This window comes from Balaenoptera physalus, assembly GCF_965194825.1.
Source record: "Balaenoptera physalus genome assembly, chromosome: 5".
NCBI classification, from domain to species: Eukaryota; Metazoa; Chordata; class Mammalia; order Artiodactyla; family Balaenopteridae; genus Balaenoptera; species Balaenoptera physalus.
Genome location: NC_138884.1, coordinates 63,983,035 through 63,997,333, shown reverse-complemented (window position 1 = coordinate 63,997,333; position 14,299 = coordinate 63,983,035). Strand labels below are relative to the sequence as shown.

At 36.6% G+C, this 14,299-nt stretch overlaps 1 protein-coding gene across 5 annotated transcripts in view; it reads right to left on the bottom strand.

Moving 5' to 3' along the window:
- Nucleotides 1-14,299, bottom strand: part of LOC309661787 (transmembrane protease serine 11A-like) — a 55,120-nt gene that overhangs the window by 15,599 nt on the left and 25,222 nt on the right. For 3 of the 5 annotated variants that reach the window (XM_082463840.1, XM_082463841.1, XM_082463839.1), the window contains 3 exons: nucleotides 5,921-6,085; nucleotides 4,012-4,079; nucleotides 1,890-2,050 (listed from right to left, as the gene is read on the bottom strand). In XM_082463840.1, coding sequence (XP_082319966.1) covers nucleotides 1,890-2,050; nucleotides 4,012-4,079; nucleotides 5,921-6,085 — 394 coding nt within the window. The remainder of the gene's footprint in view (nucleotides 1-1,889; nucleotides 2,051-4,011; nucleotides 4,080-5,920; nucleotides 6,086-14,299) is intronic. The other 2 variants (XM_082463843.1, XM_082463842.1) reach the window with 1 other exon arrangement.

Sequence of the window (14,299 nt, the reverse complement as noted above, 5' to 3'; positions counted from 1 at the left end):
GAAGATGGAGGCAAAGGCATGGGCCAATTACTTGGGTGTTCCTGCAGTGACTCAGTGGAGTTAGAATTAGGTAACTCTCAAATCAGGTTCTCCATCAGCACATCCTGCCCTTTAATCTACTATAGTCATTAAAATAAGCTGCAGGTCACAAACTGAACCTATAAGAAACAAAAAGCCCAGACAACTGATGACCATTTCATACTTCATTTCTGGTTTCAGATAGCTCAGGCTTTTAAGTTCCTGGCAAATTAACTGGTTGTTGGAAATTACATAGAACACATCATGTAATTTATCAGAGCTTCCACTATTTCACAACCTCGATTCATTTGTTTCCCCACAAACAAGAAAACAAAGAAGGTGGATTAAGCCCATGACAGGTTCTTCCCTCCTGGGTTGGGAGAGGTCCCCAGGTTTATTCCTTGACTAGCTGACTCTTTGTCTCATCAGCAAACTCCTGCCCATCCCATTCCTGCAGATTTTCACTTCCTGGTCAGGTTTCCTCTTAAAGGGTCAACCAGACCCTTGCAAGGGCAGGGCCTTCTGTTTCACATCTGATATTAATCACACTTACTCTGAATCTCTTCTGTGACCCATAAGTCTGGTGTCCCCTGGAATTTGTACGGGAAATCTGTACTTGTCTTCCAGAAATAGATGCTTGTGGAAGCAGCTTAATGTACACGGTTGAACAGGTTTCTGTTTAGCTGGTCTCCTCAGAGTCTTTAGTATGCTAATATAAGGGATGAATTTCCAAGAGGTGAATATCACAGACTGAATTTCTGAAATGCGTTTGACCACACCCTTTTTTCACAAGCCTTTCAAGAAATTAGTAATCTAGATTTGAATGTTTGCTCCTTTTTAAAAAAAAGTTATTTATTTATGGCTGCACTGGGTCTTCGTTGCTGCACACGGGCTTTCTCTAGTTGCAGCGAGTGGGGGTTACTCTTCGTTGTGGTGCACAGGCTTCTCATTGCAGTGGCTTCTCTTGTTGCTGAGCACGGGCTCTAGGTGCACGGGCTTCAGTAGTTGTGGCTCGAGAGCTCTAGAGAACAGGCTCAGTAGTGGTGGTACACAGGCTTAGTTGCTCTGTGGCATGTGGGACCTTCCCGGACAAGGGCTCGAACCCATGTCCCCTGCATTGGCAGGCGGATTCTTAACCACTGCACCACCAGGGAAGTCCCGAATGTTTGCTCCTTTTAATTCTTGGAGTCCTTAACCTTTTTTGCCCCTCTTTCACATCTATAAAGGTGAATTTGCCTAATTCATAAGAATATAGAAATTAGATGCTGCATGTAAAGGATATAGAGAAGGGCCTTGATAAAGATTACTTCTTTTTAGAGAAGCAATAATGGTATAATTGTTCCTATGATTTATTTTCTAGTTTAGTGATTTTTAAAGCATTACTTATAAGAAGGCTTTAGTGGCTCCAAAATTGATTTACCATTTTCTCAAATGCCCATAGGAAAAAAAGTTAACATAAACTTCATAATTTCACTGTTTACAGAAACTATTCATATTTTAAAAAGGCAACAAGTGAGTTTATGTTTTAGAAACAGAAAAACAGTTTTTGCTGAACACTTGGTATTTTCACTTGCTTAGTCATGGAGGAAGTGGCTGGCTCAAATTGACTCTCTGTCAGTGATAAAGGTTTGATTTTATTTCTGGATGAGTGCCAGTCAGTTACTACAGAAAAGATCACTTGACAACTAACTTCAGACATGCTTTCATCAGAGAATAATAAAACCTTTAAAAGTCACTTTTTTAACTTGAAATTTTTTCCATCTGAATTCTAGCTATTATTTGGAATGGAAATAATGGTAAATAAGTTTATGATTAGACATAAAATGGACTTAATAGAGAACTTCACATCCCATAGAAAGGTACCTACTTACCATTAACTTCAACTGACGAGGCATTTATTGACAAAGCTCTGGTGTTACTTATCTTCTCATTTAAGATGCTATGGATTTTCCTTTTTCTCACTGCCCTTAACTCAGCAGAGGGGAACTGGAACACCATAATGACATCTGCTGTCACACCATCTTCCTCTGGACTGTGACACACAAGAGAAAGGTACTTGTTCAAAGAATACATCCAGTATTATCTAACTCTCTTTTCTGTATTGTCTTCTCCTGAATTATGCCTCAGTTGTTGAAAGTGTCAAGAACTAATCATCTCACATTGATAACTCATATATGTCACTTTCTGACTCAAGATCATTTCATATGTTCCCTCTTCAAGTTTTCATTATGTTCTGAGTGAATTTTCCCCATTAATTTGAAGGCTTGTTATAGCATTTGAGTAAGACTCAGACACCAAAATTTTATCATCAAAATTATAAACCCTGAGGATTGGAAAAAACTTTAATGGTGTCGTTGGCCAGTCCCTCGTGTGATACCTTCATCAGCTCTACAGCCTCCATGATAAGTGGTCATCTAACCCCAGCACAGTAATTAAAAAGATTTACTTCTCTAAAGAGGGTATTTCTCTTTGGTCAGCTCTGATTTTAAGAGAGCTCTTCACTTGGAGTTGAAATATGTCTCCCTAAAGCTTACATTCCATAGGCTTAGGTCTACCACTTGGGACATACATAAAACATCAGTTCCCTCTTCCACATAAAATATTTGAAGACAGTGATATTCTTGGTGTCTGAGTCTTCTCCAGATTACACATGTCCAGTTCCTTGAACTTTTTTCATATACACAAGTTCAAGCCCCTTCACTTGTGGGGTTGAATTTTTCCATACTGTTAAAGTAGGAAAACCAAACAATTAAAGAGCTTTAAGAAAAATGGAAACCTATGTGTTGATCTGCCATGTCTTTTATTTTAACATTTCAAAAGATCCAAGCTCTAAAAAGCACTGAAGCCCTATTTTCCTGAATTCTTTGATTTAAAAAAAGAGGGAATCATATCAGTTTGAAGGCATTTTATATATTGTGGTTCATTTAGGCTTTGGAATGTGAAGATATAAATAAACAGAATTTTATGTCAAATTGGTAAATATACAATCTAGTAATTTTCCCTCTTTTTAAATCAGAGGGAAAACATTGTTTACCAAGTGGGATTTCTCTGGACCCACACAAAGCTTACAAAATGATAGTGGCTACAGATTCAAAGGAGTTCATAAGGCTATGAAAATTTTGCTAGGATGCTATGGCAAGTCAGAATTTAAAAATGGAAGGCATGAAATCTAGAAAGTTTCAGAAAATACATGCTTTTTATCTCCTAAATATTATAAAATTTATCCAATATATATTGTAAAATCCTTCTGGAGGTCACTAGTTACTCGATAAAGATATAAGGAAATTGGAGTAAGTCTGCCAATAAAGCATTAGCCTATTGATGAGAAAACCGATTATTATTTCCTTCAAATAAATCTGTCTGACTATATTCATTTTCTTTAAGAAGATGAGTCACACAGGCCCATATGTTTGTATCTGTTATGTATATGTTCTGCTATGAGCTTTCCAAATAACACAATTGAAACCTCTGAGCAATTTCTGCAAATGACAGGAGACTTCCCTCTCCACCACAACAAGCAGAAATTCATTAAAACAGGAACATCTTTTTGTTTGGGCATGGCTCCTGTAACTAGGGCTTCGTTACAGGTAAGACTTATGATCCCATTTTGTAGTCAACCTTGCCTTCTTAATACTTTTGAAATGACATGTGTATTGAAAGAATACAACTTGGTGCATGCAGTAACATGCTGCTGGGTTTTCCCAAAGCTATGGTTTCTGGTAATCCCAGGCCTTATAATCAGTTGATGGGATTTGAATCCTGGTTCTGTCACTTGTGGAATTTTGAACATATCACTTAACCTCCCAGAGTCTTAGTTTTTGTGTTTACAAACTGGTGGTCGGCCCTGTATCTCGAGACTGTTGTCGAAATAATATTTATAAGAAATCCTAGCTAAAAGCCAAGCTCATAGAGGCAACAGTATATGAGGGTTCCTATCTCTTTTGCCCTTTGTCACTCCAAGATGTGAATCCACCTTTGCCCAAACATACATACGTCAGTCTGACTACTTGGTTCTTGATATAGTGCTTGTTCAAGGCCGAATCTATAAATATCTCATCCACCTGTTATTACAATAAGAGAGAAACTATGTGTTAATAAGATATTTTATTAGAAGAATATACCCCTGATTAAATGTTAAAGCGATAGAAAAATGTTTTAACATGAGTTATATCATGATTTAAACCAGTGGTTCTCAATTCCAACTGTGCAACAGAATCATTTGCAGAATTAAAAAAAAAAAAAAAAGACTTAAGATGCTGGGGCCCCTCTCCCAGAATTTTGGTTATAAATCGTCTGGACGGAACCTAGGCATTTGTATTTGTAAAAATCTCCCCAGGTGACTCTAATGTGCTGACATAGGTATCTGGGGTAAAGGTTATCTTCCTAAAGCTCCACAGAAGGTGAAGCAGAAAGCTGCAGAGCAGAGATGGGACATGCAGGGAGGCCTTGAGAAGTGGTGGAGAGAACCGTGGCTCAGTGCTGGGTTTGAAGCCTGCTTATCCTGCTGCTCATGAACTGGGTGACCTTGGAAAAGGTGCTGAACCAAGCTGAGCCTCAGTATCTTAACCTCTAAAACAAAGATATTGCTATGCTACTCATAGGGTTGTAAGGATTAAACACATATAAAATGCTGGGTATATTTTGGTAGTAGACTGCCAGTGGATCAGGTTAGTCCCCATCCTGGCATCACAGGTCTCAGATTTCTCTGCAGGTCTTTGGCTGTAAGTACAGGGAAGAGGCATTAGAGATTTAGGAAAGAGCTAACAATTTTCTAATTGTTGATTCTGAGCCCTAGGGTAGGTCAGGAAGGAAGAAAGAGTAAGGTGGTTTTACAGGTTTAGGTCAAAGTTGTGTTCCTCAGTTTATGTCAACAGGGGAGGAGAACAAAAACTACTGTTTGGGGTCCATTTGCACAGAATTTTAATTGCCTGCCAAGACGTTATGATGCTGTGACTTTTCACACCTAGATTTTTGCTTGCAGTATCCCCTAGTGACCACTTGGTGGCAACAGTGTCATCTGAATGCAGGCACTGCATTTCATATTTGATAGTAGATGAGCCAAATGTGCAAAAATTATGTCCTAAATCCTTAAGAAAGAGACAAGAAAACCAACTCTCATTTTGAAAAACCCAAAGAATAGAAATAAAAACGAAGACTGTTTCAGAGATCAAGTTGTGACTTCCTTAGCAGTATCAGGCATTTGTAAAAAGCTTAATTGGGAAACAAAATATATATCCCCCTTACTCCTTATAATAACTGTATGAAATAAGAATTATTTTGATTCTTATTTCATTTGAAGAGGAAACTGACACTCGGAGACATCATGTGAATTTCCCTAGCATCATGTGGATTAATAAACTGGGACTTAAATCTAGGTCTTCTGTCCCTAGGTCCATCTCTTATCAATCACACAACCTCCTTGTTAAATGTGATGTGCATTTTACTTCATTTTCTTTCATAGAACATATGACAATAAGTTATAACATAAACAGTCGATTGACTTAAAGTATAAAACTTTTAAACATAAATTTGGTAATATATTTTTGAACTTTAGATCAAAGACAGTATTTAGCAAATAGAGAAATTGCTTGTATCCAGAATATACACTTACTTGTATTTAAATAAGAAAAGCTTAAATGGGCTGAAGAAATGTGGGGTTTATATGTTAGAACTGAAATTATTTTGTAAAATACGTTTTTGCAAGACCGATAATTGTTTTAATCATTTCTCTTCCGACATACACAGCCAGTCCTATTACTCAGTATCTGGGGGAAATCCAAAAGAAAAGAAAAGACTAACCAAAACAAAGGGGAGAAAAATGACCAGTATTAAAAGGAAAAAAAGTAAATAGTGTTTGAGTATCTAAAGAAGTTTGGTTTGTAATTATCCCCTGAAATTCTACCCGCAATAGATCCCTTGGCTGTTTGTGACTTGTTGGTGAAGGTACTGGATTAAGTTTTTGACTCTGGATGACATCATTCATCTGGCAGAATGCCTGCTGAGAAGAATATCTAGCTCCAGCGTCCATTCCATCTTTGAATAGTTCAGGTGTCTGGGAAGATAGGAGCTGAAAGGATAACATAAGAAGAATCTAGGTAGAAGTAACTTTGGTAATCACAGAAATATAGAAGTCTCTTCTCTATATTTCAAATTCCAGGACCGTGTCCCTATAAAGCCTCATTAGTTGGGTCTGGGGTGAAGCCCAGGATCTTTATGTTTTCCTAAAAAATGCTGGGGCACAGAGACTAGCTAACAGGGTTCCTACACTAAAGGGATTTAAAACAGGGGAAATTAGAGAAGACATGAATGTAAACTTTATTGCTGAATGGAGTTTATGTAAGAACTAGCTTTCTAGAGAACCCCCCCAAAAATGTTTCCCTGGCAGATTAAGGCCTATTTCATCAGAAACATTCTGCCAGCACTTTGGCATTCTAATTCTAAATTCTCAGAAGTTTCAAAGGACACTTTTTTTAAGCTGTGTGCCAGCTTGTTCTAAGTTGATTATTTACATATCTTAATAGAGTTAGTGATTTATAAATCTATCTTGCTCCCATTTGGAGCCATTTGTAGAGTTTTGTAGTTGGAGTTAGTCCCTCATATTGAACAAAAGACCTCCTTTCAAGGTAGTACCTCTTTATGTTTGATGATTTTGAAATGCTGGAAGTTGCACTGAGACTAAGTTCTAAGAGGACAATTGAAGGTTAGTTGGGTGTTTAATGGAAGAGTTAGGGAGAGGCCTTCAATTCAAACAAACAGACGGGCCCAGCCATTTAGCTCTCATTCCTAAACTACCTCTGTTCACACACGTAGCCTGCATTTCAGTTTAGATGCTTCCCAGCTTGCTCCTCTCACAGCAGTCTTTGTATTCACATAGGGGTGTTTCAGAGCTGAGACCACAAACTTCAGAGAGATATGCCACTGAAGACTGGCCAATGGAATATGAAGGCAGTTTCTACCAATATCACACCAGATCAGAGTGCCTGAGAACTAAAAGTTTAGAGCCAAAACATGCCAAGAAAAAAATTCAGATCCTGTTGCTTTCTCCTAGTTATAATAAGGGTGGCACACAAAGGATGGTATAAGAGATGCTTTTTAAAAAACACACCTTTAACCTCAAATAAGGTTTAATTGAAGTTGCTTTACTCCAGGGCTGAACTCAAGGTAGAAATAGAGATTAGAGCACAATTGCATTTGAGCCTCTGGTCACAGAGTCATATGTTCAAGGGCCTCACCATCTCTCATTGATCCCCGCACCCACAACCCCCATCAACACCACCATTACCTTTCATGCTTGGTAGTGCTGTTTGCAGGCATGTCTTGTTTCCCTGTGTACTTGCCCTTCTCAGGCTATTCCTTTGGTCTGTAGTCCCCTCTCTGATTCTGCTGGCTCTGCTTTTCTGAATCACAACTCTCCTTCAAAGTCTATTTCAGATAAGACCTACTTTGGGTTTATTCCTTGAACCTCAGAGTAATCTTTCCTCTTCCTGTCCTAATTGTTCTTATTCCTCTTATATCTTCTACTCCTTAATATAGTTATTTATGAAAATATATTATCTCCTCTAGTAAACTGCAAACCTTTTATGGATAGGGACAATCATTCTTCTTTTCATACTCTACAATATGTAAGAATTCAGCATGCTTTTTTGAATGAATTAATAAAAGGAAGTGAAAATTTATTTATCAGAAAGCCTTGCATTTATCAGGAAGATTTTATTAGTGTTTTTAATGAAATTTACATCAGATTGAGATCAGTGCTCCTAGAGAAAAAAGAAAACTGCCCATGAAGTATTTGAGGGGAATTTTTTCTCCTTGTTGACATTTTCAGTAACTTGATTCCTATGGACTAAGAGCTCCGACCCACTGATATGTACAAGCAACATGTAATGGTTACCCCTCTCCAAAGGCAGCCTATATTCTTTGCCCTCTAAAAATAAGGACCATAATCTTGATCGTTCTTATTGCAATCCTTTAAAGTTGTTATTCTATCTATTTAAAATCCAGATTTTTGGCAAAACCCAGGATTTAAGAAGTCAGCTGTGAATCATTATCCTAAGTTTATGTAGAACATGGCCAACCTGAGCACTGATGGTGCTCACAGGATTTTGAGGCTTATTGGTCTTTTGATCTCTTTACCCCTCAAGGAACTAGAAAAAGAACAAACTAAGACCAAGGCTAGCAGAAGGAAAGAGGTAACAAAGGTAAGAACAGAAATAAATGAAATAAAGATCAGAAAAACAATAGAAAAGATCAACAAAACTAAGAACTGTGTTTTTGAAAAGATTAACAAAATTGACAAAGCTTTAGTGAGACTATCTAAAAGAAAAAAGAGAGAGAAGACTCAAACAAAATCAGAAATGAAAGAGTAGACATTATAACACAAAAATACAAAGGATCATAAGAAACTACTATGAACAATTATAAACCAACAAATTGGATAATCTAGAAGAAATGGATAAATTCCTAGAGAAATACAACCTACCAAGACTGAATCATGAAGAAATAGAAAATCTGAGACCAATAATGAGTAAGGAGATTAAATCAGTAATCAAAACCCTCCTCAAAAGGAAAAGCCCAGGACCAGATGGTTTCACTGGTGAATGTTACCAAACATTTAAATAAGAATTAATGCCAGTCCTTCTCGAACTCTTCCAAAAAATCAAAGAAGAAGGAACACACCCAAACTTATTTTGTGAGGCCAGCATTACCTTTATACCAAAGCCAGGTAAGGACACTACAAGAAAATAAAACTTCAGACCAATATTCCTGATGCAAAAATTCTCAACAGTGTATTAGCAAACTAAATTCAACAGCACATTAAAAGGATCATATACCATGATCAAGTGAGATTTATCTCTGGGATGCAAGGATGGTTCAACATATGCAAATCAATAAATGTGACACAACACATCAATAGGATGAAAGCTAAAAATCATATGACCATCTCAATAGATACAGAAAAAGCATTTGACAGAATACAGTGTTCTTTCATGATAAAAACACTCAACAAATCAGGTGTAGAAGGAACATACCTCAACATAATAAACTCCATATATGACAAATGCACAGCTTACACCAAACTCAACAGTAAAAGATTGAAATCTTTCCCTCTAAGATCAGGAACAAGATAAGAAGGTGCCCACTCTCACCACTCCTATTCACCATGTTACTGGGAGTTCTAGCTAGAGCTGTCAGGCAAGAAAAAGAATAAAAGGCATCAAGATCAGACAGGAAGAAGTAAAATTGCCTTTATTTGCAGATGATATAATTTTATATATAGAAAATCTTAAATATGCCACCAAAACACTGTTAGAACTGACCAATGAATTCAGTAAAGTTGCATACATATCAACAGAGAAATCAAACATATAGAATCAACATTCATAGTGTATAGAAATCAGTTGTGTTTCTATACAATAACAACAATATATCTGAAGAAGAAATAAAGAAAACAACCCGATTCATAATAGCATCAAAAACAATAAAATACTTTGGGATAAATTTAACTAAGGAGGTGAAAGATCTTAACAATGAAACTTCAAGACTTTGGTGAAAGGAGCACGGTTGGTGGGAGTGTAAATTGGCATAGCCACTGTGGAGGAAGTATGGGGGGTCATCAAAAAACTAAAACTACCATCTGAGCCAGCAATCCCACTTCTGGGTATAGATCCAAAGGAAATTAAAACAGGATCTCAGAGAGATATCTGCACTCTCATGTTCATCACAGTATTATCCACAATAGGCAAGATATGGAAACAACCTAAGTGTCTGTCAAAAAATAAATGGATAAAGAAGATGTATATACATATATATACAGTTGACCCTTGAACAATATCGTGGTTAGGGGTACTGACCCCTGTGCTGTTGAAAATCCCCATATAGCATAACATCCCTCTGTATCCACAGTTCCCATATGGTTCTCTGTATTCATGGTTCTGCATCTGTGGATTCAACCAACCATGGGTCAAATCATATAATCCTACAGTATTTATTAATGAAAAAAAATCTGCATATAAGTGGACCCTTGTAATTCAAGCCCATAGTGTTCAAAAGTCAGCTGTATATTCCTCAGCCAGGAGAAAGAATGAAATTCTGCCAACATGGATGGATTTTGAGGGCATTATGCTAAGTGAAATAAGTCAAAGACAAATACTTTATTCCAGTTTTATGTGGAATCTAAAAAGCGGAATTCATAGAAACAGATAGTAGAATGGTACTTACTAAGGCTAGGGGATGGGAAAAATGGAGAAATCTTGATCAAAGAGTACAAACTTCTGGTTACAAATTAATAAGTTCTGGTATCCCATGTACATTGTAATGCTTATACTTAATGACACTGTGTTATATACTTGAAAGTTGCTAAGAGAGTAGATCTTGTGTTCTCACCACACAAAAAAAATGGTAATTATGTGACATGATGGAGGTGTTATAGTGGTAATCATTTTGCAACATAAGTGTATCATATCATCACATTTTACACCTTAAAGTTACACAATGTTATATGTCAATTATATCTTAATAAAGCTGAAAAAATTGGTACAAGGAAATGAAGAAACTAAGGATGAAGACATCCTTATATAATTAGTAATGTAATCCCAATGTGTTGGCTAAGTAAAAGTGGTCTGACAGAACAGATAGATTTATAATCTTTATGGATTTAAAAATTAAATGGGAGAAGAATTGATGCAGAACTGAACTTTCTATTATAGCTTAGTCCCTTCCTGACAAAAAGAACAATTTAGTGGAGATAGCACCTGTTGGAGTTAACCTATATGGCTTCAAATCTCCCCTCCTTGATTTACCAACTGTGGACCTTAACTTCAGAGGCTTAGTTCTCTTATCTGTCTATAAAGTGTGAATAACAATGCCTCCTTTGCAGTGTTATATTGAAGATTAGACATGAAATATACAACAGTTAGCTTTTTCTTTCAGTATTCAAATTTAGCACATTGAAGGCAGAGATTGTGATACACATTTTCCTCTTTTAGTCATACCTAATCTTCAGTTATGAAATGAACGTGAGTTTGAGCTCTCAAGTAAGAACTCAGTCACATTCTACACCCAATTTTTCTAATCTCTGAACACAAAGGTTTTTTATTGCTTTTTAAAGTAATTGCTGCTTATTTTCTTCTCTAAGCTCTCAAATTCATCTCTTCTCTAGGCATAGGACCATAGGCCTACACCAGGCATTGGGCCTCTTACTTCTCTTACATTATGCAACTCCAAACTTTAGGTAGTCTAATACCTTTGCTAAGTTGTTTACCTTGACCCCGTTGCCTTTTCTCAAGAGAAGAGCTTCCTGCTTCAGAGAGCCAAGTCTCTCACTGGTGTCTTCAAGTTCCTTTAGAGAGTGTTCCTAAACTACATTTTCTCCTTACATCACTTCTGTTTCCAAGTTCTTTGTCTCCACAACTCTAGACACATAATCTAAAGGATAGTTTGAGGGTCATTTCAGGAGCTGTTTCTGGTGTTCTTGGGCACAAAGAAGACAAAATTTAGGACTGCTTTGGGCACAGGAGAAGTGGGTTTTTTTGGAGACAACACTAAGAAAATTCCTAACTGGTGCCATTGTTAATTCAGGTGGTGGTCACTGGCACATGCTAATACTATACAGTATTCAATGACCATTGAACTATGTGGGGGGTTGTGTCAAAAATCTTCATATAACTTCATAGTTGGCCCTCTGTATCCCTGGTTCTGCATCTGTAAATTCAACCAACCACCAATCATGTAGTACTGTAGCACATATTTATTTATTTATTTATAGCACGTATTTATTGAAAAGATTGCATGTAAGTGAACCTGCGCAGTTCAAACCCATGTTGTTCAAGGGTCAACTGTAACTGAAAGAGAATAATGTACCAGGGATAATTATGTGATTTCTGGTGTTTTGTGGGATGGTAGATGGGAAGTAAAATCACACAGATGACAAAAATGTATTAAGAAAATGTAATCTAAAACCCTAACTATATCGTTTACTAGCTGAATGATCTTGGGTAAATTAACTTCTCTGTACCTTGATTTTTCAATTTGTAAAATTGTGATAATAATTATACTTACCTCATAAGTTTGTTTTTGAGAATTAACTAAAATAATACAGATACAGTGCTTAATGTGCTAAGCTAATTGAGTGCTTGGCATTCAATATATGTTAACTAGTGTTATTGCTATAGTGTTACACGTTTTTAACTTTCACATTTGTAATGATCCTATACTTTAAAAATATTTCTGAAATATATTTCTTCAAATGAAGTGCTCGTTCAGTCAGTGATCCTACTCAAACTTATAATAATAATAAAATTGACCTACCTATTTAGGAATATCATGGTGTCTGGTTACTGGAGTATTCTCTGAAGAATGGTATGAAAGATGAGATATGTCTGTGCTACTATCTCAAGGAACTGGAGTGGGTTTTAGCAGTATCTGAGCATGAACTCATTTTATTTTTGCATTTCCATTTCCATTCAAATCAGTAAATCCCCAATTATGAGGAAGAACAGGACCTACAACCTGTATTTCTTGGCTGTCTAATTAGCACCCACATAGGTCAGAGAGAAGAATCTGGTTTCACTCATTGGGATTTAGCAACAATAAAAAGGAGTGGCTCAGGATGAGGCATGAGCACTTCCTGTAATTCTCCTGAAGGTAAATTGGTGGGGATGGGAGGGAAAGGGACATTGTCTCACTTAAACAGGGCTAAAATAATACACAGCCTTTCCTGACCATGTGAACCCTAGTTGATCTTCCTTTTCTTTGAAGTTCTTCTGCACTTATAGTCCTCAACATACAATTTAGTCCTTAACTATATCACGTCATGCTGTTCAGTATCATGTGTGTTACTATCATCTCTCCAAGGAGATGGGAAGCAGTTTGAAGAGATGGATCATGGTTTTATTTTTCTGTAAGACTCAGGGGCTAAGAAGTGTCATAAGCTGAATAATCATACCATATATTGGTGAAACAGATTGTTTAGTTAGTTACATTGGGAAAACTGGATCACTACCTGGGTTCCTACTTAATATCACATTCAAAGGTGGACTTCAGATGCATTAAAAACCTTCTGTAGAAGGTAGAAGTATAGTTTAATAGAAGAAAATACAGTAAAATAATTTTATAACTTAAAAGAGGAAATAATTTAAAAAAAAACTTTAAAAACACAACCATAAGGCTGAGAAAACTGATAAATATGATTACTTTAAAATTATGGATTTTTGTTTTATGAAGGGCAATATGGTCCAAGTTAATAAAAGATGGAATGGATAAGTGCAATGTCTACTACCAACAAACTGTTCCTATCTAGAAATCATAAAAGTCAGGGCAGAAATAAATGAAATAGAGATGAAGAAAACAGAAAAGATCAATGAAACTAAAAACTGGTTCTTTGAAAAGATAAAGAAAATTGATAAACCTTCAGCTAGACTCATCAAGAAAAAGAGGGAGAGGGCTCAGATGAATAAAATTAGAAATGGAAAAGGAGAAAGTTATTATACAATGGACACCACAGAAATACAAAAGATCTTAAGAGACTACTACAAGCAACTATATACCGATAAAGTAAACACTAGAAGAAATGGACAAATTCTTAGAAAGGTACAATCTCCCAAGACTGAACCAGGAAGAAATAGAACATATGAACAGACCAATCACCAGTACTGAAATTGAAACTGATTAAAAAACTCCCAACAAACAAAGTCCAGGACTAGATGGCTTCACAGGCGAGTTCTATCAAACATTTATAGAAGAGTTAACACCTATCCTTCTGAAACTCTTCCAAAAAAATTGCAGAGGAAGGAACACTCCCAAAGTCATTCTATGAGGCCAGCATCACCCTGATACCAAAGCCAGACAAAGATACCACAAAAAAAGAAAATTACAGGTCAATATCACTGATGAATATAGATGCAAAGATCCTCAACAAAATACTAGCAAACCGAATCCAACAATACATTGAAGGGGTCATACCCCAAGATCAAGTGGGATTTTTCCCAGGGATGCAAGAATTTTTCAGTATCTGCAAATCAGTCAGTGTGATACACCACATTTACAAACTGAAGAATAAAAACCATATGACCATCTCAATAGATGCAGAAAAAGCTTTTGACAAAATCCAACACTGATTTATGTTACAAATCCTCCAGAAAGTGGGCATTGAGGGAACCTGCTTTAACATAATGAAGGCCATATATGAAGAGGTGCGGCCTTTGGGAGGTGATTAGGTCATGAATGGGATTAGCACCTTATAAAAGAGACCCCGGAGAGCTCTTTAGCTCCCTGCTCTCCACCA